The sequence below is a fragment of the Lithobates pipiens genome, unplaced genomic scaffold (genome assembly GCF_037356315.1).
Source record: "Lithobates pipiens isolate NorthernLeopardFrog02 unplaced genomic scaffold, aLitPip1_a1.2 Scaffold_23, whole genome shotgun sequence".
Taxonomy (NCBI): domain Eukaryota; kingdom Metazoa; phylum Chordata; class Amphibia; order Anura; family Ranidae; genus Lithobates; species Lithobates pipiens.
This window is the reverse complement of record NW_027507785.1, coordinates 309,592,455-309,614,250: the sequence shown is the minus strand read 5'-3', so window position 1 is coordinate 309,614,250 and position 21,796 is coordinate 309,592,455. Positions and strand designations below refer to the sequence as shown.

Below are 21,796 nucleotides of genomic sequence, written 5' to 3'. Positions count from 1 at the left end.
CTGCCCATAGCATGTGTGAGCAATATATCATTTAGTGACAACTTTGTGCAAAAAAAAAAAAGTTTGTAATATTCCCGCAACTTTTGGCAAAATATAAAATATTCCATGGACTCAACATGCCTCTCAGTAAATAGCTTGGGGTGTCTACTTTCCAAAATGGGGTCATTTTGGGGGGTTTTGTGCTATTTTGGCATTTTATGGCCTTCGAAACTGTGATAGGTAGTGAGGAGTTAAATCAAAAATTTGCACCCTAAAGCCCCATACACACTATCAGTTTTTCTGCTGAGTTTTTCCTTCAGATTTACCAAAACCATGTAATATGAGGTCAAACCTTAGGAGTTTCAATGTGTATGCAATCGGGCAGGCTCTTCTATTACATGGTTTTGGTAAGTCTGAAGGAAAAACTCAGCAGAAAAACTGATAGTGTGTATGGGGCTTTAGAAATCCTGAAGGTGGTGATTGGTTTTCGGGGTGCCGTGCGCGACTAGACTCCCAAAAAGTCCCACACATGTGGTATCCCCATACTCGGGAGAAGTAGCGGAATATATTTTGGGGTGCAATTCCACATATAACCATGGCATGTGTGAGCAATATATCATTTAGTGACAACTTTTTGTAAAAAAAAAAAATTTTTTTATTTTTTGTCATTATTCAATCCCTTGGGACAAAAAAAAAAAATATTCAATGGTCTCAACATGGCCCTCAGCAAATAGCTTGGGGTGTCTACTTTCCAAAATGGGGTCATTTGGGGGGGTTTTGTTCCATCTTGGCATTTTATGGCCTTCAAAACTGTGATAGGTAGTGATAGGTAGTGAGGAGTAAAATAAAAAATGTATGCCCTTAGAAATCCTGAAGGTGGTGCTTGGATTTCGGGGTCCCGTACGCGGCTAGGCTCCCAAAAGGTCCCACACATGTGGTATCCCCGTACTCAGGAGAAGCAGCAGAATGTATTTTGGGGTGTCATTTCACATATGGCCATAGCATGTGTGAGCAATATATCATTTAGTGACAACTTTGTGCAAAAAAAAAAAAAGTTTGTAATATTCCCGCAACTTGTGGCAAAATATAAAATATTCCATGGACTCAACATGCCTCTCAGTAAATAGCTTGGGGTGTCTTCTTTCCAAAATGGGGTCATTTTGGGGGGTTTTGTGCTATTTTGGCATTTTATGGCCTTCGAAACTGTGATAGGTAGTGAGGAGTTAAATCAAAAATTTGCACCCTTAGAAATCCTGAAGGTGGTGATTGGTTTTCGGGGTGCCGTGTGCGACTAGACTTCCAAAAAGTCCCACACATGTGGTATCCCCATACTCGGGAGAAGTATCGGAATATATTTTGGGGTGCAATTCCACATATAACTATGGCATGTGTGAGCAATATATCATTTAGTGACAACTTTTTGTAAAAAATTTTTTTTTTTTTGTCATTATTCAATCCCTTAGGACAAAAAAAATAAATATTCAATGGGCTCAACATACCCATCAGCAATTTCCTTGGGGTGTCTACTTTCCAAAATGGGGTCATTTGGGGGGGGGGGTTTGTACTGCCCTGCCATTTTAGCACCTCAAGAAATGAGATAGGCAGTCATAAATTAAAAGCTGTGTAAATTCCAGAAAATGTACTCTAGTTTGTAGACGCTATAACTTTTGCGCAAACCAAAAAATATACGCTTATTGACATTTTTTTTACTAAAGACATGTGGCTGAATAAATTTTGCCCTCAATGTATGACTAAAATTTAGTTTATTCGATTTTTCTTATAACAAAAAGAAGAAAATATCTTTTTTTTTCAAAATTTTCGCTCTTTTTCCATTTATATCGCAAAAAATAAAAATCGCAGAGGCAATCAAATACCATCAAAAGAAAGCTCTATTTGTGGGAAGAAAAGGACGCAAATTTCGTTTGGGTGCAATATTGCATGACCGCGCAATTACCAGTTAAAGCAGCGCAGTGCGAAATTGGAAAAAGACCTCTGGTCCTTAAGGTGTTTATTGGTCCGGAGCTGAAGTGGTTAAGCATTGGCATAAAAATCTGAAAACTAGCCTTTTCAGGATAAGGTTAGCAACCGTAATCTATGGATCTTTCTGGTTAAAAGTTTCCTTGAAGGGAAACTGGCAGCTCCACAAACAGGGACATTTTAAAGCGGAGGTCCACCCTAAAGTGGACCTTCCGCTCATCGGAACCCTCCCCCCCTCCGGCGCTACAATTGGCACCTTTCAGGAGGGAGGGGGGTGCAGGTACCTGTACAGTACAGGTATCTGCACCCACTTCCGGGATAGCTCTCTGCGGAAAGGGGCGTAGATTACGCCCCTTTCCGAAAGTCCCCCGCTGCCTGCTGGGAAACACACAGATCCCAGAGGCAGCGGGTCCATCCTTATTGCGCAGCGCGACTCGCGCATGCGCAGTAGGGAACCAGGAAATGAAGCCGAAAGGCTCCACTTCCTGATTCCCATACCCAAGATGGTGGCGGCAGCACCCGAGAGACGATCGAGAGATCGGCTTCGGGTGCCGACATCGCGGGCGCGCTGGACAGGTAAGTGTCACTATTTTAAAAGTCAGCAGCTGCAGTATTTGTAGCTGCTGGCTTTTAAAAAAAAAAAAAAACGCGGAGTCCCGGCGGACTCCCGCTTTAACTGTCAGCAAGCAACAATCTATACTATTTGGACAAAGTAGCTAGTTAACCCTTTAAATTATTACGCGTGTTCAGTAAAGGGCACTGTTGATGGTACAGCATACAAAGACAATTTAGGCAATTATGCACGTCCAGCCTTGTGTCAACAGTTTGGAGAAGGTATAATACAACAAAAATATTGCTGCACTGCCAACATATAAATACACAAACTGTGTATATAATAAACAATACGTCCAATAATTGTGCCGCAATCTTTTTTGGTGTTCAAAGCACATACATTCATAAGTGCCACCAAAAAGGTTACAAAAATAAAAAAATTTACAAAAAAATTTAAACAGCGGGCCTTAACTTCATCCTACGCAAGTTCCTGAGGGATAGCCCTTTTCTTTTCCGCTATGACTGTGCCCCTGTGTACAAACCAGTTTTCTAAAGACATGGTTTGATGAGTTTGCTGTGGAGGAACTTGAGTGTCCTGCACAGAGCCCTGACCTCAACTCTACTGAACACCTTTGGGATGAATGGAACGCTGATTGTGAGCCACGTCGTCTCATCCAACATCTGTACCTCAAAATGTTTTTTTTCTTTTTGCTGAATGCAAAGACACGTACATTTTTATCTGCTATCCTTTGAAAGTTCACGTGTTTCCAGTAAAGGGTACTGGTAATGCTATGACATACCAAGACATTTTAAGCAATTGCGTGATTCTAACTTTGTGACATTGGTTTGGGGAAGGCCCTTTTCTTTTCCAGCATGACTGTGCCTCTTTACACAAAGCCACCTTTATAAAGACAAGGTGTGATGTGCTTGGTGCGGAGGAACTTGAGTGTCCTGCACAGCGCCCTGACCTCAACCCTGCTGAACACGTTTTGGATGACTTTGGAGCACTGACTGTGAGCCAGGTCTTCACATCCAACATCAGTACCTGACCTCACATATGCTCTTTTGGCTCAATAATGGGGAAAAATGCATCGCATAGCAGTCCATTATGTGTCACTTACAGTGGTGTGAAAAAGTGTTTGCCCCCTTCCTCATTTCCTGTTCCTTTGCCTTTATGACCTTAAAAAGGCCGTTCATGCTCGAAAACCCTCTAATGTAACTGAATTAGGACAATTCTGCAAAGATGAGTGGGCCAAAATTCCTCCAGGACGCTGTAAAAGCCTCATTGCACGTTATCGCAAACGCTTGGTTGCAGTTGTTGCTGCTAAGGGTGGCCCAACCAGTTATTAGGTTTAGGGGGCAATCACTTTTTCACACAGGGCCATGATGGTTTGGATTTTTTTTCACCTTTAATAATAAACACCTTCATTTACAAATTGCATTTTGTGTTTACTTGTGTTTTCCTTGACTATTGTTTAAATTGGTTTGATGTTCCGAAACACTTAAGTGTGACAAACATGCAAAGGAACAGGAAATGAGGAAGGGGGCAAACACTTTTTCACACCACTGTACCTGACACAGGAGCCAGTGAAGTCACCGCTGTCCCCTGTAGTTCCGAGCGTCCATCTTCTTGGTGGGTCTCGCTGATCCAGCGCTGTGATTCGCAGGAGCAGCGATGACGTCACTCCTGCGCATGCACACGGGAGCCGACACTCGTGGCATATTGCCGCGATCTGTGGCTTACCCAGTGCGCCTGCGTGCCGCTGTCTACGGCACATGTGCCGTAGACAGCGGTGGCTGTCTTCAGGTAAATATCTCCTAAACCGTATAGGTTTAGGAGATATTTCTTGGACCTACAGGTAAGCCTTAATCTAGGCTTACCTGTAGGTCAAAGTGGTTTGTAAGGGTTTACAACCACTTTAAATGCCTCAATAAAAAAAAAAAAAAATCCAAAGACACACTCCAAAATCTTGTGGGAAGCCTTTTTAGAATAGTGGAGGCCATTACGTTCACAGATTGGGGGTGGAGGGGGCTGTAACTCACAACATATTAAAGTGGTTGTAAACCCTTCATGACCACTTTTGACTACAGGTAATCCTATAATTATGCCCCGTACACACGAGAGGGATTAAGTCAGACAGACCTCCAAAGGAGTTCCGCCGGAGTTCCGACGGAGTTCCGACGGAGTTCTGGCGGACTTTTCGACCGAACGGACTTGGCCACACACCATCACACCAAACTCCGACGGAGTTGAACGTGATGACGTACGACGGGATTCGACGTAGGAAGTTCATAGACAGTAGCCAATAGCTGCCCTAGCGTCGGTTTTAGTCCGTCGGAGTAGCACACACACGAGCGAACTTTTCGAAGGGGACCGGGTCCGGCGGAGTTCCGTCGGGAAAATTTAAAGCATGCTTCATTTCTAAAGTCCGTCAGACTTTAGCGAAGCTAAAGTCCGTTGCAGCCCACACACGATCGGATAGTCCGCCGGACTCAGTCCGTCGGAGTTTGGATGTCGAAAAGTCCGCTCGTGTGTACGGGGCTTAAGGCTTACCTGTAGGTACCGTGGACACCTCCTGAACCTTCACAGTTTAGGAGATATCCACTGTATCAGCATGTGATGATATCATCAGCATATGCGCACTGAAGACACGGACCAAGCATGCCGTTTCTTCAACTGATGTGCCGTTACCGGCGACTCACTGATGCCATCACTGGGTCTAAAAATAAGGTATGAGATAAAAACATAATAAGTTTAAATAGAACGTCAATGGGGGGGGAGCAACCAGGGAAATCAAAAAATAAGCAGATTAAATTGCAGCTTGAAGATTAATCATATTTTTGTATGAATCGGGACCACACAATAAGTCCTGTCTGCCCAGCAATTATGAAGGCTTAGTCCATCCATAATGGAGTTCCGCTGCTTGCGGATACTGTTAAAGTGGAAGTAAACCCTCCTATCGTTTTCAGTCAAGGAAGCTGCCATCTTGGCCTCTAATGATTCTTCAACTGCCATAATGCTGCACATGTGATCAGTTATGACTCCAGCCATTGGATGGTTTGAAAGTTTGGTTGAGAGCACAGCCAATGTGAAAGTTAGCATGCCGGGAATGTAAGTGTTTTTTGAAACTGGGTTTACTCCCGCTTTAAGTCATCCTTGGAATACCCCGGGTGCTGAGATTTGACAGTTGCATAGATATTTCCTCCTGAATCTTGGAGAGATATGAGAAGCCAGAGAGAGAGATTCATCTCATCAACATCTACCCTAAATGCTAAAATATCTGTTCAGAGTAGACTGACCCTTTAAGGAGACGTACATCTCCGTGATGACTAATGAAGAAGAAGTCCATGGACAATAAAAGATTATTTCTCTCATTGCAGTGAAAAGTGTTTTATTGACCTACACAGGTTTGCAGCTGCGGTATTTGGATTGCTTTTGTATTGTGACAAATCCCAGCTTTCACGTTCCTCGTGTCTGATGAAGTGGAAAGTATCCATAGCAACAGGTCTTACTGCAAAATCAGGTTATTTGCAGAAATCTTGGAATAACATATTTCTATAGACCATTGTCTTCCTATACATTTATTGAGAATCTACTCCATGGAGTCTTTGTGACTTGGCCTTGGGGGTCTCTGACTAATTACACATTATTGTTGGAAAGTAAAAATAAAAATCTTGCCCTTCGAGCGGATCTTCTAACCCTTTTCTAGCACCAATGTAGAAGCGGAACCTTAAAGGGTTAGTTCACCTTTACCAAAAAAAATTACCTATGAAAGTAAAGGGTGCCTGTAGACAAAAAATAAACGGTGCGGGTTTAACCAAGGTTAAATAATGCACTTACTCTAGGTGTAGGCCATTTACATACCTCCTGAAGGGTGGGTGGAAAACTCCCAGAGATGGAATCATCCTATCCTGTCTGGTTGCTAGGTTGTTGCTAAGACGCTCCTAGCTGATTCAGACCCCTTCACATGCACTTTCTCTTCCGTGTAGCAGTAGCTCTGAGCTCAGCGGTGCTGTAACGAAGGAGATAGCTGACCACACATGTATGTGGTTTGAGAGCAGGCTACTGTGATGGTGGAGATGAGCATTAATGGCTGGGAGTATCTTAGCAATGCCCCAGAAACAAGGCAGGATGAGATTATGCCATCTCTGGGAATGCATTCATACTAAAATTAGGGGATCTGAGCTTGAAGTACAAAACTACTGATTAGTTGTTCAGATACATATTTATTAAAATGTGTGATAAAATAGAAGCCTTCATAACAGCTCAACGCATTTCGGTGGCCAAAGACCGCCCCCCTTCATTAGGGCTTGAAGATGGAAAAAAAATGCATACAACTAGAAGGAGATACAAAGTCTGTGGTCTTTTGACCTCAAAAATTTAAATTGTTACTTTGAATTTCTGTCCAGTTGTGTACATAGTTTTCCCGTCTTTAGGCCCTGATGAAGGGGGCACTTGTTTGCCCCCAAAACATGTTGGCTCGGTTATAAAGTCTTCTACTCTATCATCACGCTTTTGAGTAAATTTGTATCTGAGTGACTAATCTGTGATCTGGAGCTTTCATCTCATCCTTTTAGTTACTTACAAACCTGAGGCTGAGGCCATTCTTCGCCATTTGAATTTACATTATACTTCGGTGTGCTGTGGCCAGGGCTTTTTTCTTAGAGAATAAGTGTAGGAACTCCCCCTTTCTGGGTCCCCTCTTTTCTCCGCCCCTACCCAACTACGAGCACCATTCCTTGGTTTCACCCCCTACCCACCCCTACTGCCTTTTTTAGAGAACCAAGTATAATTTTGTATCTTGTATGGAATTTTTACGGAATTTGGTAATGATAACAAGAAAAGCACTAAAATAGATCCCCTGCAGCCAGTAACAATAGAGGCCCCCCAGCAACAATAGATTCCCCCATCAACAATGGACCACCCGCAACAAAATTCCCCCCAAGCAACAATAGACTTGTGCCATCAACAACAGATCTCTCACACCCAGCATCAATCGACTTTATGGCAGCCAACAACAATAGACCCCCTCCCTCAACACTAGATCTCTCCCAGAAACAACTGACGCCCAGCAATATAAGACCCCTCCCCCCACTAAGCAACAATAGATCCCCCACCAGAAACAGTAGACCTTCTCAGCAACAATAGACCCCTAGTGCTGGAGATGCCAGAACTGCGTTTCCCCACGTTCCCGCTGAAAAAAAGCCCTTCCGGTGCCTCCATATTGTATAAATCGTCAAGCAGCTATGATGAGTATTTGAGACGCCAGCACTCCCTTAGTTTGTTCATAGTTTGAGCAGCATCTCCTGGCACTTAGAGCAGCCCTCTAAAAAAAAGTTCATACCAATCTAAAACTGGCCATATACTAGAGGAATTTCAAATGAATGTTTGCAGGAGCATTAATATAAACATTTGTATGAAAATACCCAGTACATTCACTGACTGGATGAATGTTGGTCTAAAGCAGTGGCCATCAACCCTGTCCTCAGGGCCCACTAACAGGCCAGGTTTGCAAGATAACTGAAATACATCACAGGTGATATCATTTGATGCTCAATGATTGCCGTATTCTAGTCTGCATCTCCATAAGGTAATACATAAAACCTGGAGTATTCTATATGTGTTAATCCTTTTTGACTCATCTTCAATATCTCCCCATGTCTGATAGGCGCTATTTTTTTTTATTTTTTTTTAATAAGATGAATGACTTTGTCTGATATACTACATGTATGTTCATAATCTTTCAATAAAATAGTTTGCAATAAAAAAAGTAGACACTAATGCCTAGTACACACAATCGGACTTTCCGACAACAAAATCGTATTTTGTCCGAAGGATGTTGGCTCAAACTTGTCTTGCATACACACGGTCACACAAATGTTGGCCAACAGTTACAAACATAGTGACGTACTACATGTTTTTCAGCTCTTTAGCGCCGCCCTTTGGGCTCCTTCTGATAATTTCGTGTTAGTAGAAGTTTGGTGAGTGTTGATTCAAACTTTTCTTTTCGCGTTTTTCATTTAGCGCTTTTCAGTTAGTTTCTGAACGGCCGTTCGTCAACCAGACATGTTGCGGAATCGTAGGAGATAATGTTATTTATTATTGGCCTTGGAGTTATTGCTTTGACATTATTTTGTTTGGTTGAATAATGATTTGATTTGGTATATTTTCTATATTTTTGGATGCATAGAATGCACTTTTTGGTTAAGTTCTATTGGCAGATATCATATCTAATTATTTTTTATTTTTATTTTTAATGCATAATAAAAAAAATTGTGTAGAATAATACTTGGCTGTGTGTTTTACTTCAAATGACAGTTTGAGAGTAGGCAGTTACATTTAAAAAATACAATGTAAAATTAAGAAGGGACACCAACACAGTTGTATTTTTTAACCACTTGCCGACCGCCGCACGCCGATGTACGTTGGCAGAATGGCACGGGCAGGCATAAGGGCTTACATGTACGTCCCTTGCCTCCCGCGGGTCGGGGGCCCGATCGGGCCCCCGCCCGGTGCCTGCGGCGGTCGGTTTTCGTTCGGGAGCGATCCCGGACGAGGGGACGGCCATTCATTCATGGCCACCCCCTCGCGATCGCTCCCGACGAATGGAAATCCCCGGTGACATCACTTCCTCTCCTGTAATGTAAACACAGGAGAGGAAGTGATGTATTCTCTCCTCCGTGTCGGTATTTTTCGTTCCGACACGGAGGAGAGCGGATCGGTGAGTTGCACCAACACACCCCACATACAGTAGAACATGCCAGACACACTCACACCCCCCCTTTACCCCCCGATCACCCCCCCAATTACCCCTGCCCCCCAGTCACAGTGACACCAATGTCATTTTTTTTTTTTTTTTTTGCATTGGTGTCATTTGTGACTGTAATAACTGTTAGGGCAGTTAGGGTTAGCCCCCTTTAGTTCTAATGTACCCCCCTAACCCCCCCAATAAAGGTTTAACCCCGTGATCACCCCCCGTCGCCAGTGTCACTAAGGCTGGGTTCACATTGCAGCGGTTTATGAGAACGAATGTGATTCGCACCGCACTGCAGTGCAAATCACATCCGATCTCTGTGCGATTCGAGTTCAGCCATTCGCCGCACCCGCCGCAAATTCGCACGGGACCCTTTTTTTGGCCCGCAGCAGAATCGGATCGCATGGGTGTTCACACCATGCGATCCGAGTTTGCAGATCGCACTGCGATATGCGAACTGATCTGGGGGTGTCATTAACATTTCACTGACACTCCCAGCAGTTCACATAGGGCAGTGTGAACTGCCGCCGGGAGGCATGCGATGCGGGAACCCGCCGCGGATTCGCGGCGTTTCCGCATCGCTCCAGTGTGAACCCAGCCTAATAAGCGATCATTTTTCTGATCGCCGTATTAGTGTCACAGGTGACGCTAGTTAGGCAGGTAGGTATTTAGGTTCGCCGCAGCTTTTTATAGCGCCAGGGACCCCCATATACTACCGCATAAAGCCCCCTGATTGCCCCCTAGTTAACCCTTTCACCAGTGATCACCATATAACTGTTACAGGTGACGCTGGTTGGTTAGTTATTTTTTTATAGTTTCAGGGCACCCGCCATTTATTACCTAATAAAGGTTTAACCCCCTGATCACCCGGCGGGTGTCATTTGTGACTAATAACTGTTAGGGCAGTTAGGGTTAGCCCCCTTTAGTTCTAAGGTACCCCCCTAACCCCCCCAATAAAGGTTTAACCCCGTGATCACCCCCCGTCGCCAGTGTCACTAAGGCTGGGTTCACATTGCAGCGGTTTATGAGAACGGATGTGATTCGCACCGCACTGCAGTGCAAATCACATCCGATCTCTGTGCGATTCGAGTTCAGCTATACAGATAGTATGGCTGAATTCGTGTCGCACCCGCCGCAAACTCGCACGGGACCCTTTTTTTGGTCCGCAGCAGAATCGGATAGCATGGGTGTTCACACCATGCGATCCAAGTTTGCAGATCGCACTGCGATATGCGAACTGATCTGGGGGTGTCATTAACATTTCACTGACACTCCCAGCAGTTCGCATAGGGCAGTGTGAACTGCCGCCGGGAGGCATGCGATGCGGGAACCCGCCGCGCATTCGTGGCGTTCCCGCATCGCTCCAGTGTGAACCCAGCCTAATAAGCGATCGTTTTTCTGATCGCTGTATTAGTGTCACAGGTGACGCTAGTTAGGCAGGTAGGTATTTAGGTTCGCCGCAGCTTTTTATAGCGCCAGGGACCCCCATATACTACCGCATAAAGCCCCCTGATTGCCCCCTAGTTAACCCTTTCACCAGTGATCACCATATAACTGTTACAGGTGACGCTGGTTGGTTAGTTATTTTTTTATAGTTTCAGGGCACCCGCCATTTATTACCTAGTCTCACTAGTGTACCCCTAAATTTAGGGGTGTCTACTTTCTAAAATGGGGTCATTTGGGGGGGGGTTTGTGCCATCTTGGCATTTTATGGCCTTCAAAACTGTAACGCCCTTAGAAAGCCTGAAGGCGGTGCTTGGTTTTCGGGGCCCCGTACGCGGCTAGGCTCCCAAAAAGTCCCACATATGTGGTATCCCCGTACTCAGGAGAAGCAGCAGAATTTATTTTGGGGTGTCATTTCACATACGCCCATAGCATGTGTGAGCAATATATCATTTAGTGACAACTTTGTGTAAAAAAAAAAAAAAATTTTTTTTTTTGTCATTATTCAATCGCTTGAAGGCAAAAAAATAAAATATTCAATGGGCTCAACATGCCTCTTATCAATTTCCTTAGGGGGTCTACTTTCCAAAATGGGGTCATTTGGGGGGGTTTTGTACTGCCCTGCCATTTTAGCACCTCAAGAAATGAGATAGGCAGTCGTAAACTAAAAGCTGCGTAAATTCCAGAAAACGTACCTTAGTTTGTAGATGTGACAACTTTTGCGCAAACCAATAAATATACAATTATTGACTTTTTTTTTACCAAAGACATGTGGCTGAATACATTTTGGCCTAAATGTATGACTAAAATTGAGTTTATTGGATTTTTCTAATAACAAAAAGTAGAAAATATCATTTTTTTTCAAAATTTGCGGTCTTTTTACGTTTATATCGCAAAAAATAAAAATCGCAGAGGCAATCAAATACCATCAAAAGAAAGCTCTATTTGTGGGAAGAAAAGGACGCAAATTTTGTTTGGGTACAACATTGCATGACCGCGCAATTACCAGTTAAAGCAGCGCAGTGCCAAAGTGTAAAAAGACCTCTGGTCATTTACCAGCAAAATGGTCCGGTCTGAAAGTGGTTAAATAAAAAAACTACGGGATAATGGTGTTGTGGTAACTTGGCCAAAAAAAAAAATAATTATTCTTAATATCACTAGAAAAAAAAAGCCTTTTTTAAATACATTTGCTATAACTCCATCAGTATCACCAGCAAAGCAGCTTAATTATTATCCCATTAAAGAAGAAGAGAATTGTGCGCTGCATTTCAAGATTTCATAATTTGCCGCATCACGAATGTTAATTCTCCATTATGAATGCTAGTTTACAAGACCGACCGCTTCCGGCTCGTCCTTGCTTGCAAGCATGCATGTTTGTACTTTGGACTTGTGTCCGACAGACTTGTGTACACACGCTCAGAAAATATGACAACACACATTTGTCTGCGGAAATTTTTAAAACCTGCCATCCAACATTTGTCCATGGAAAACACAATCCGATCGCACATTCTTTCGTCGGAAAGTCCGACCGTGTGTACAGGGCATAAGAGTTTCAAATTGTATGCAATCAGGTAGGCCCTTGCACCACATGGTTTTGGTAAATCAGAAGATGAAAATCTGCAGAAAATCTAATGTGTACGGGGGGGTCTAAGGCTATGTTGACACAAATGGATGTAGAATTCACCATATCCAATTCGCATGACAGGAGATTGTGACCGGCTCTCTATGGAGCAGGTTCACACATCTCTGTCTTTGGCTCTGTTTCAGGATCATAAACGAACTGAAAAGCGCAAAATGAAAAGCACGAACCAACACTCACCAAACTTCTACTAACACAAAATTAGCAGAAGGAGCCCAAAGGGTGGCACTAAAGAGCTGCAAAACCATGTAGTATGTCTAGTAATCATTGGCCAACAATTGTGTGACCGTGTGTATGCAAGACAAGTTTGGGCCAATGCCCTTCGGACAAAATTCCATGGTTTTGGTGGCCAACAATCCGATCGTGTGTACAAGGCTTTAGACAGGAAGGAAAGGAAAATCTCCCTAAAAGGTCGAAGACAGCCAAAAAAAAAGGGGGGGGGGGATGTTGTATCTAAAACCATCAAAAAGTTTTGACTTTGGATACAATTGAATTATTTATATAACTTTTTGCAAACATATTACAACATCCCTACTAGTCATTACATAGCTCCCAACTGTCCCTGATTTGGAGGGACTGTCCCTGATTTGGACCAATATCCCTCTGTCCCTCTTTCCTCCTCATTTCTCCCTAATTTTGGTCTGATCTCTATAGTTGTATATAAAAAATCACTTTTTTTTTCTTTCAGAAAGTGTTTCCCAGTGCTAAACCTTTCATCCAATTTCTAAATTGCTGCATTTGTACATTTCAAACACCAATACAAAGGAATAGTAGCAGTAAAATGAGCCTTGTGGATTTAATTAACCTTTTTTTTTTTTTTTGTTAATTCTCCTTTAAGGGGGTGTGACAGGGGGGCGTGGCCTATGCCTACATACGTTTGGTAGTAGATGTCCCTCATTCCCATCTCAAAATGTTAGGAGGTATGGTCACTATAATGTGCCAACAGTTGACTGAATCTTGCACTGAGAGATGATGCAACAAAGAAATACAAGAATCTTTCAATGTAATAGCGCTATAAAAAAAAACTAAAATAATGGCATTAAAATAAAAAATATAATACCAGTCTAGGAACCTCAAACGTTCCTATATAAAATCTCTATGCTTTGCTAAAACTTTACGAACTTTCTGCTGGCGGTGCTGCTAAACTGGAAATTTAGGCAAAATCTCCCCATGTTGCTTGTAACATTTCATTTCTCTTTGTAAAAAGAATCAGATGACCTTTATGACTCAGCCACTCTTAGCACCGTAGAAAGTTACCGCCACAGTCGGGAAGATGGCTTTTGTGAACGTTTCAACTTTTCAACTTTTTTTTTTTTTTTTTTTTTTTTTGCTTTTGATCATGGAAGAGTTTGATCTGTTTCATGTAGACTTTTCTCCATCATTGGTATGCAGAGGCTGGAAAACAAGACAGACTTGTTATGAATTATTGAGCATTGATTATCCAGGCCCTGGACTCCCTGGTAATGCAGAGATTCTCTACATCTCTGTTAATAAGGTTTACATTAAAGCGGAACTTTTGTAAGAAAATTACTAGAGATTTGAGGGCAGTTTTGCTAATAGTAAAGGTTGGTAAATCTTTTTTTTTTTGGGTGAATCCCAGATTTTTATTGCTAATGTAGAGATCTGTGGAAAATGGCAGTAAACGTGTTTCAAACATCCAAACATATTTTGTTTTAAGCCCCATACACACGATCAGAAATTCTGCCAGCAAATGTGAGCTTTTGGTCAGAAATTCTGACCGTGTGTACGCTCCATCGGACTTTGAGAGCAGGTTCTCTATTTTTCGATCGGAAATTCCTACGCATGCTCGGAAACAATTCAACGCATGCTCGGAAGCATTGAACCTTCTTTTTCTCGGCTCATTGTAGTGTTGTACGTCACTGCGTTCTTTTTTTGTAAGATTATTTTTATTAAAGTATTTTGTGAGACAAACAAACATACACTGAAAAAGGAGTGGACCTGACACAACGCCAGTCCCTCCATGACCAACATAGGTATCTGACTGTGTGTACATTTGAAAAACTATCCCCAACCCTCCATCCCCCTCCCCCCAACAGCCCATAACTCAGTTCACCACAGTACCACGGATGGAAGATTTACCTTAGATCATAAAGGGGGCACACCGGGATTAAGACTACGGGCATAATAATGTGGCCATCGTAATAACAATGCACTGCACTTCTATCACCATCAGCTTAATTCAGTATCTAGAGGACAGTTCTACAGTCATTTAGGCCCGACCCTCAGAATACCAAGGAAACAATAGGTGTCTATTCATCCTAGGCTCCCAGGTCCATTATTACAGCAGAGGAGACCATGGGCGAACCTAACCAGCAGTTGCATCCGAGTTGAACCAAGCCTGCCAAACTTTATTAAACTTTTTCCCACATCCCCTAGAGTAATATGTTGCCTTATAGTAAGGCATCATGGAATTCACCACCCCCTTCCAAAAGGTTATACTGGGTGAAGTGGAGTTCCTCCATTTAAGTAATATAGCCTTTCTCCCATAGAAGAGTAGGATGTTCAGTAACATTCTGAGAGCACTGGATGGAACCACCTCCTCCACCAGACCCAATAGACATACTCTAATTGATATCGGGATAGGTATCTTCAGTATGTCTTCTATGCAAGATGCCACCCCTTCCCAGAAGATCTTAAAGCGGTTGTATACCCGCTGAATTTTTTATTTTTTTTGCTCATCTGCAAAACAAAAGGCATAATGAGCTAGTATGCACCGCATACTAGCTCATTATGAAATACTTACCTTAGAACGAGGCCCCGACATCTGTCCCAATCCACGCCGAGAGAGCTGACATCTTCCCTCTGCGTTTCTTCCGGGTATCGCGGCTCCAGCGCTGTGAGTGGAGTCGCAATATCGGCATGCGCGTGGGAGATTTCTCTCCGGCAGGGTCCGGCATCTGCCGGGCTTCCAGCTGGGAATCCCCTGTGCGCATGCACCGCTGCAGTCAGCGGCGCATTGCGAGGGGAATATCTCCTAAACCGTACAGGTTTAGGAGATATTTTTTTTACCTACAGGTAAGCCTTATTATAGGCTTTCCTGTAGGTAAAACTCCCCAATTTGACTATACAACCATTTTAATTTTGAGGGCATTCCCAGAAAATGTGTTTGACATCAGCTGTTGAAAAATGAAAAATAGGAAATACAAAAAAAAAAATAGAAAATTGAGACCTTCACATAGTCAAAACGAATTATACGGAATACAATATTACATTTTTTGATATAGGGGGTGTGTTCAGCTATCTGCTGCATGATTTTCCAACATAGTTATGTTTGTACTAGTTGTATTTGGTGACATGACCAGCCACTGCAAAAAGAGCAGTATTATTATATATATATCAATATATACAGTGTTTTGGAAAAGTATTCATACCCCTTTAAGTCTTCCACATTTTGTAATGTTACAACCAAAAACATAAATGTATTTTAGTGGGATTTTATATGATAGACCAACACAAAGTGGCACATAATTGTGAAGTGGAAGGAAAATAATAAATGGTTTTCAACATTTTTTATAAATAAATATGTGAAAAGTGTGGTGTGTATTTGTATTCAGCCCCCCTGGTCTCTGATACCCCTAACTAAAAATTTGTGGAACCAATTGCCTTCGGGAAGACACCTAATTGATAAATAGAGTCCACCTGTGTGTAATTTAATCTCAATATAAATACAGCTGTTCCCTGAAGCCATCAGAGGTTTGTTAGATAACCCTAGTGAACAAACAGCATCATGAAGGCCAAGGAACACACCAGACAGGTCAGGAATAAAGTTGTGAAGCAGTTTCAAGCAGGGTTTGGTTATAAAAAAATATCTCAAGCTTTGAATATCTCACAGAGCTCTGTTCAATCCATAATCCGAAAATGGAAAGAGTATGCCAACTGCAAACCTACCAAGACCTGGCCGTCCACCTAAACTGACAGGCCGGATAAGGAGAGCATTCATCAGAGAAGCAGCCAAGAAGCCCGTGGTAACTCTGGAGGAGCCGTATAGATCCACAGCTCAGGTGGGAGAATCTGTCCACAGGACAACTATTAGTCGTGCTCTCCACAAATCTGCCCTTTATGGAAGAGTGGCAAGAAGAAAGTCATTGGTGAAAGAAAGCAATAAGAAGTCCCATTTGCAGTTTGTGAGAAGAATGTGTGGCGGAAAACTAACACTGCACATCACCCTGAACACACCATCCCCACCGTGAAACATGGTGGTGGCAGCATCATGTTGTGGGGATGCTTTTCTTCAGCAGGGACAGGGAAGCTGGTCGGAGTTGATGGGAAGATGGATGGAACCAAATACAGGGCAATCTTTGAAGAAAACCTGTTAGAGTCTGCAAATGACTTGAGACTGGGGCGGAGGTTCACCTCCCAGCAGGACCAACACATACAACCAGTGCTACAATGGAATGGTTTAGATCAAAGCATATTCATGTGTTAGAATGGCCCGGTCAAAGTCCAGACCTAAATCCAATTGAGAATATGTGGCAAGACTTGAAAATTGCTGTTCACAGACGCTCTCCATCCAATCTGACAGAGCTTGAGATATTTTGCAAAGAAGAAGAATAGGCAAAAATGTCCCTCTCTAGATGTGCAAAGTAGTAGAGACATCCCCAAAAAGACTTGCAGCTGTAATTGCAGTGAAAGGAGGTTCTACAAAGTATTGACTCCGGGGGGCGCCATACAAATGCACCCCACACTTTTCACATATTTATTTGTAAAAAAATGTAAAAAACCATTTGTAATTTTCCTTCCACTTCACAATTATTTGCCACTTTGTGTTGGTCTATCACATAAAATGTCAACAAATACATTTAAGTTTAAGTTAAGTCCTCTCTTTTTTTGACATTTAAGTTTATGGTTGTAACATGACAAAATGTGGAAAATGGTAAGGGGTATGAATACTTTTTCAAGGCACTTTAATGATTAATTAAATAATCATCATCATCATCATAATAAACATAATCATTATTATTATTATTGTTGTTATTATTGTTATATTCTTAGTAGTAGTAGTAGTATGATTATTATTATTATGCAGGTAAATATTTAAGGACGATGTGCTTTTACGTTCAAGGTTACAATCAAGTTCAAGTGTATGAGACACCCCGTACCCTTGCTCATTATTCAGTGCTTATGAAATGTTAAAATACCTGTTTAGAAGTAACTAAAAAATATGTCTCTGTCATTACAGGTCAATGAGCAAGCTAACCCAGCTGGAGAGACTTGACCTGGGCAATAATGAATTCAGTGAGCTGGTAAGGAGACAAATGTAACCACATATTAGAGGCTCGTTAGAAAAATTATTTTGTATAACAGTGAGGCTACAGTATATAATGCGTGAACTGATAAAGGGGAATTATTCAAAACTGGAGAAGCCAGAATCTGGAGCAGTTATGCATGGCAACCAATCAGCTTCCGTCTTTCATTTTCAAAGATTAACTGAACAAACTGGAGATAGAAGCCGATTGGTCACCATGCACAGCTGCTCCAAATTCTGTCTGCTCCAGTTTTGATAAATCTCCCTATAGAGTTTAACCAGGAAGCTGCAAAACATATGTGCTGTGTGCCATTTATTAGGGGATTTTTTATAGTGCGGGAGAGACACTTATATTGGGATTGGTAAGTCTCTGATTGCTGAAAGTGGAGGATGGCATAAAGAGTGATAGACCACAACAGAGTCCAAGGAAACATTAAACTTTGTTGCTGAATCAATTTTGGATAATGTATCCTTCACACAAACATCATATAAATTAATTTATCTAATTGTACTATTTGAGTCCTTACAACATCCAAGCCCTGATGAAGAGATGTTCAGACAGTCGAAATGTGTTGGCTGTTTTTTTTTTATTATTTGATGAACAGTTGCAGTTTCCTTGGTCTTTTTTATGATTTGGTATGGTTAATGCCATCTGTTTCTGGATTCTGATTGTGTTCCTTTCTGAGGGCCATCAAGCCTTAGAAATTGGTTTGGCATTATGCAATATTGTGCCACTGATTATTGGTTTTCCAGGGACCTCTCTAATACCGGCCTTAATGTAGAGTTCTAGATAAAACCTAACTACTCCTACAGTGGTAGTAAAGTTTGTTAAAGAAAAAAAAAAATTCACCCTCCAAGGCATGTCATAATGTGCTATGAGAGACTTACCTTAAAACTAAGCCCCCCCCCAATGGTGTGGTGTCCCCGCTGACAGGGTTTCCATCTTCATCTGGTCTTCCTTCTGGGTTCGCAGCCACGGGCCATCTGACTGGCCGAGCCGAGATGATGTCACTCCCACGCATGCACGCGGGAGCCACGAGTTCCGGCACAGACCACTCCTAAACGCTGCACATTTAGGAGATATTCATTTTTCCTACAAGTAAGCTTCATTATAAGCTTACCTGCAGGTAAACGTACCAAAAACGACTTTACTACCACTTTAAAAATGTTCCCTCTCCCTACTGAACACCTATGCTGACTAGCCTGTGTAAAAAAGATGTACAGTATTTCATAAAAGTAAGTACACCCCTCACATTTTTGTAAATATTTTATTATATCTTCTCATGTGACAACACTGAAGAAATGACACTTGTCTACAATGTAAAGTAGTGAGTGTACAGCTTGTATAACAGTGTAAATTTGCTGTCCCCTCAAAATAACTCAACACACGGCCATTAATGTCTAAACTGTTGGCAACAAAAGTGAGTACACCCATAAGTGAAAATGTCCAAATTGGGCCCAAAGTGTCAATATTTTGTGTGGCCACCATTATTTTCCAGCACTGCCTCAACCCTCTTGGGCATGGAGTTCACCAGAGCTTCACAGGTTGCCACCGGAGTCCTCTTCCCCTCCATGATGACATCACAGAGCTGGTGGATGTTAGAGACCTTGTGCTCCTCCACCTTCTGTTTGAGGATGCCCCACAGATGCTCAATAGGGTTTAGGTCTGGAGACATGCTTGGCCAGTCCATCACCTTTACCCTCAGCTTCTTTAGCAAAGCAGTGGTCATCTTGGAGGTGTTTGGGGTCATTATGTTGGAATACTGCCCTGCGGCCCAGTGTCTGAAGGGAGGGGATCATGCTCTGCTTCAGTATGTCACAGTACAATTTGCCATTCATGGTTCCCTAAACGATCTGTAGCTCCTCAGTGCTGGCAGCACTCATGCAGCCCCAGACCATGACACTCCCACCACCATGCTTGACTGTAGGCAAGACACACTTGTCTTTGTACTCCTAAACTGGTTGCCGCCACACACGCTTGTCACCATCTGAACCAAATACGTTTATCTTGGTCTCATCAGACCACAGGACATGGTTCCAGTAATCCATGTCCTTAGTCTGCTTGTCTTCAGCAAACTGTTTCTGGGCTTTCTTGTGCATCATCTTTAGAAGAGGATTCCTTCTGGGACAACAGCCATGCAGACCAATTTGATGCAGTGTGCGGCATATGGTCTGAGAGCTGACAGGCTGACCCCCTTCAACCTCTGCAGCAATGCTGGCAGCACTCATATGTCTATTTCCCAAAGACAACCTCTGGATATGATCCTGAGCACGTGCACTCAACTTCTTTAATCGACCATGGTGAGGCCTGTTCTGAGTGGAACCTGTCCTGTTAAACTGCTGTATGGTCTTGGCCACCATGCTGCAGCTCAGTTTCAGGGTCTTGGCAATCTTCTTATAGCCTAGGCCGTCTTTATGTAGAGCAACAATTCTTTTTTTCAGATCCTCAGAGAGTTCTTTGCCATGAGGTGCCATGTTGAACTTCCAGTGACCAATATTACAGAATGAGAGCGATAACACCAAAGTCAACAAACCTGCTCCCCATTCACACCTGAGACCTTGTAAAACTAAGAAGTCACATGACAAGGAGGAAAATGGCTAATTGGGCCCAATTTGGACATTTTCACTTAGGCGTGTTCTCACTTTTGTTGCCAGTGGTTTAGACATTAATGGCTGTGTGTTGAGTTATTTTGAGGGGACAGCAAATTTACACTGTTATACAAGCTGTACACTCACTACATTACATTGTAGAAAAGTGTCATTTCTTCAGTGTTTTCACATGAAAAGATATAGTAAAATATTTACAAAATTGTGAGGGGTGTACTCACTTTTTTGAGACACTGTATATACTTACCTATTTTCAGCCCCTTTAAATGATCCAGCTTCCTTGTACCTGCCAGTGGCAGTTGCAGGGGAGAGGAGAGAGTGCTGACAACAGCTGGGACATGGGAACCTATAGGTGACTTCACCTCCCCAGGCTTTACCAGCTGTTGTAGAGTACTCTCTCCTCTCCCCTGCAGCCGCCTCTAGCTGACACAGGAGATCACGTGACCGGGCTAAAAATAGGTGAGCAAATACAATTTTTTCACAAGGGTTAGTCAGCACAGGTGTTGGGGGGGCATTTTTAAGACTAGTTAGGTTTGTGCTGGAATTCTACATTAAGCTGGCCATAATTTTTTTTTACCTTAATTCATTTTTTTACCTTAACTGCATTTACCTTCATGGTAAAAAACCTTAGTTGTTCCCCTCCCCAAATACTTACCTGAGTCCTGTATTGATCCAGCGCTGTGCCTAGCTGCAGCAGCACTGGTTCTCTCCCTCTCCCCGCTCACATGTTCAGAGACAGCAGCGGGAGCCATTGGCAATTAAATCCAGAGTGCAGAGAGTGGAGGGCGGGAGTAAACTGTGCTGTGTGTGTCTATGGACGCACACAGTCTGGCTCAGGATAGAGCCTGCACATGTGCCCATACAGAGTTACACTGAAACCACAGAAAGTTTTGCAGATTTAAAATGATATTTTATATTATGGGGCCACTGAAGACATGAACTGTGCTCGGTGGAGCCGTTCTACCAACATTCCATATTGCATTCATTTCCCAACGTACGCTCAGTGAATAAACAGATCTGGTTGCTACTGCGGGGCAGGCAAGTGTGTGATGTGTTTATTAGACGGCACTGTAATAACGGACGAAATAAGCCCACTTTGTCATTTCTTTTGCAGCCGGAGGGCCTGGAGCAGATACAGCATCTGAAGGAGCTGTGGATCGACAATAACTCACTCCAGAAGCTGCCTGGGGTAATCATTTTACACCGCGCTTTACTTTTCCACGCTACACAGATTTTCCACTCAATATTTTGTTTAAATCCGTGTCTACAATATAAATACAAAATCCCTGCTTGGCCAGCTCAGGACAAACCCGGCGCTGTAAGCAGCTGACACAGTGTAATCTTCTGCTGCATCTTCAGTGGGCCGCGGATTAACTTTTTGACCTAATTTCCACATTGTGGAAGTGAAATGACTCTTAGTGAAAAGGAAAGGTTCACCGTTATTAGGAGCTCTCTGTGTGTTATTATGGCGAGGCTCCTTGGATGGGCCATCCGTTTTCAGCTTCAGGGCGCCAGGAAGCCGCTTCAATGCTGAAAATGTACTCGGGGTCAGGAAAGCCAGACTTGTCTTTTGAAGTG

At 42.8% G+C, this 21,796-nt stretch overlaps 1 protein-coding gene across 5 annotated transcripts in view; it reads left to right on the top strand.

Annotated features, from left to right (window-relative positions):
- Positions 1–21,796, top strand: part of LRRC7 (leucine rich repeat containing 7) — a 525,647-nt gene that overhangs the window by 342,060 nt on the left and 161,791 nt on the right. For all 5 annotated transcript variants that reach the window (XM_077450492.1, XM_077450494.1, XM_077450490.1 and 2 more), the window contains 2 exons: positions 17,546–17,609; positions 21,333–21,407. In XM_077450492.1, coding sequence (XP_077306618.1) covers positions 17,546–17,609; positions 21,333–21,407 — 139 coding nt within the window. The remainder of the gene's footprint in view (positions 1–17,545; positions 17,610–21,332; positions 21,408–21,796) is intronic.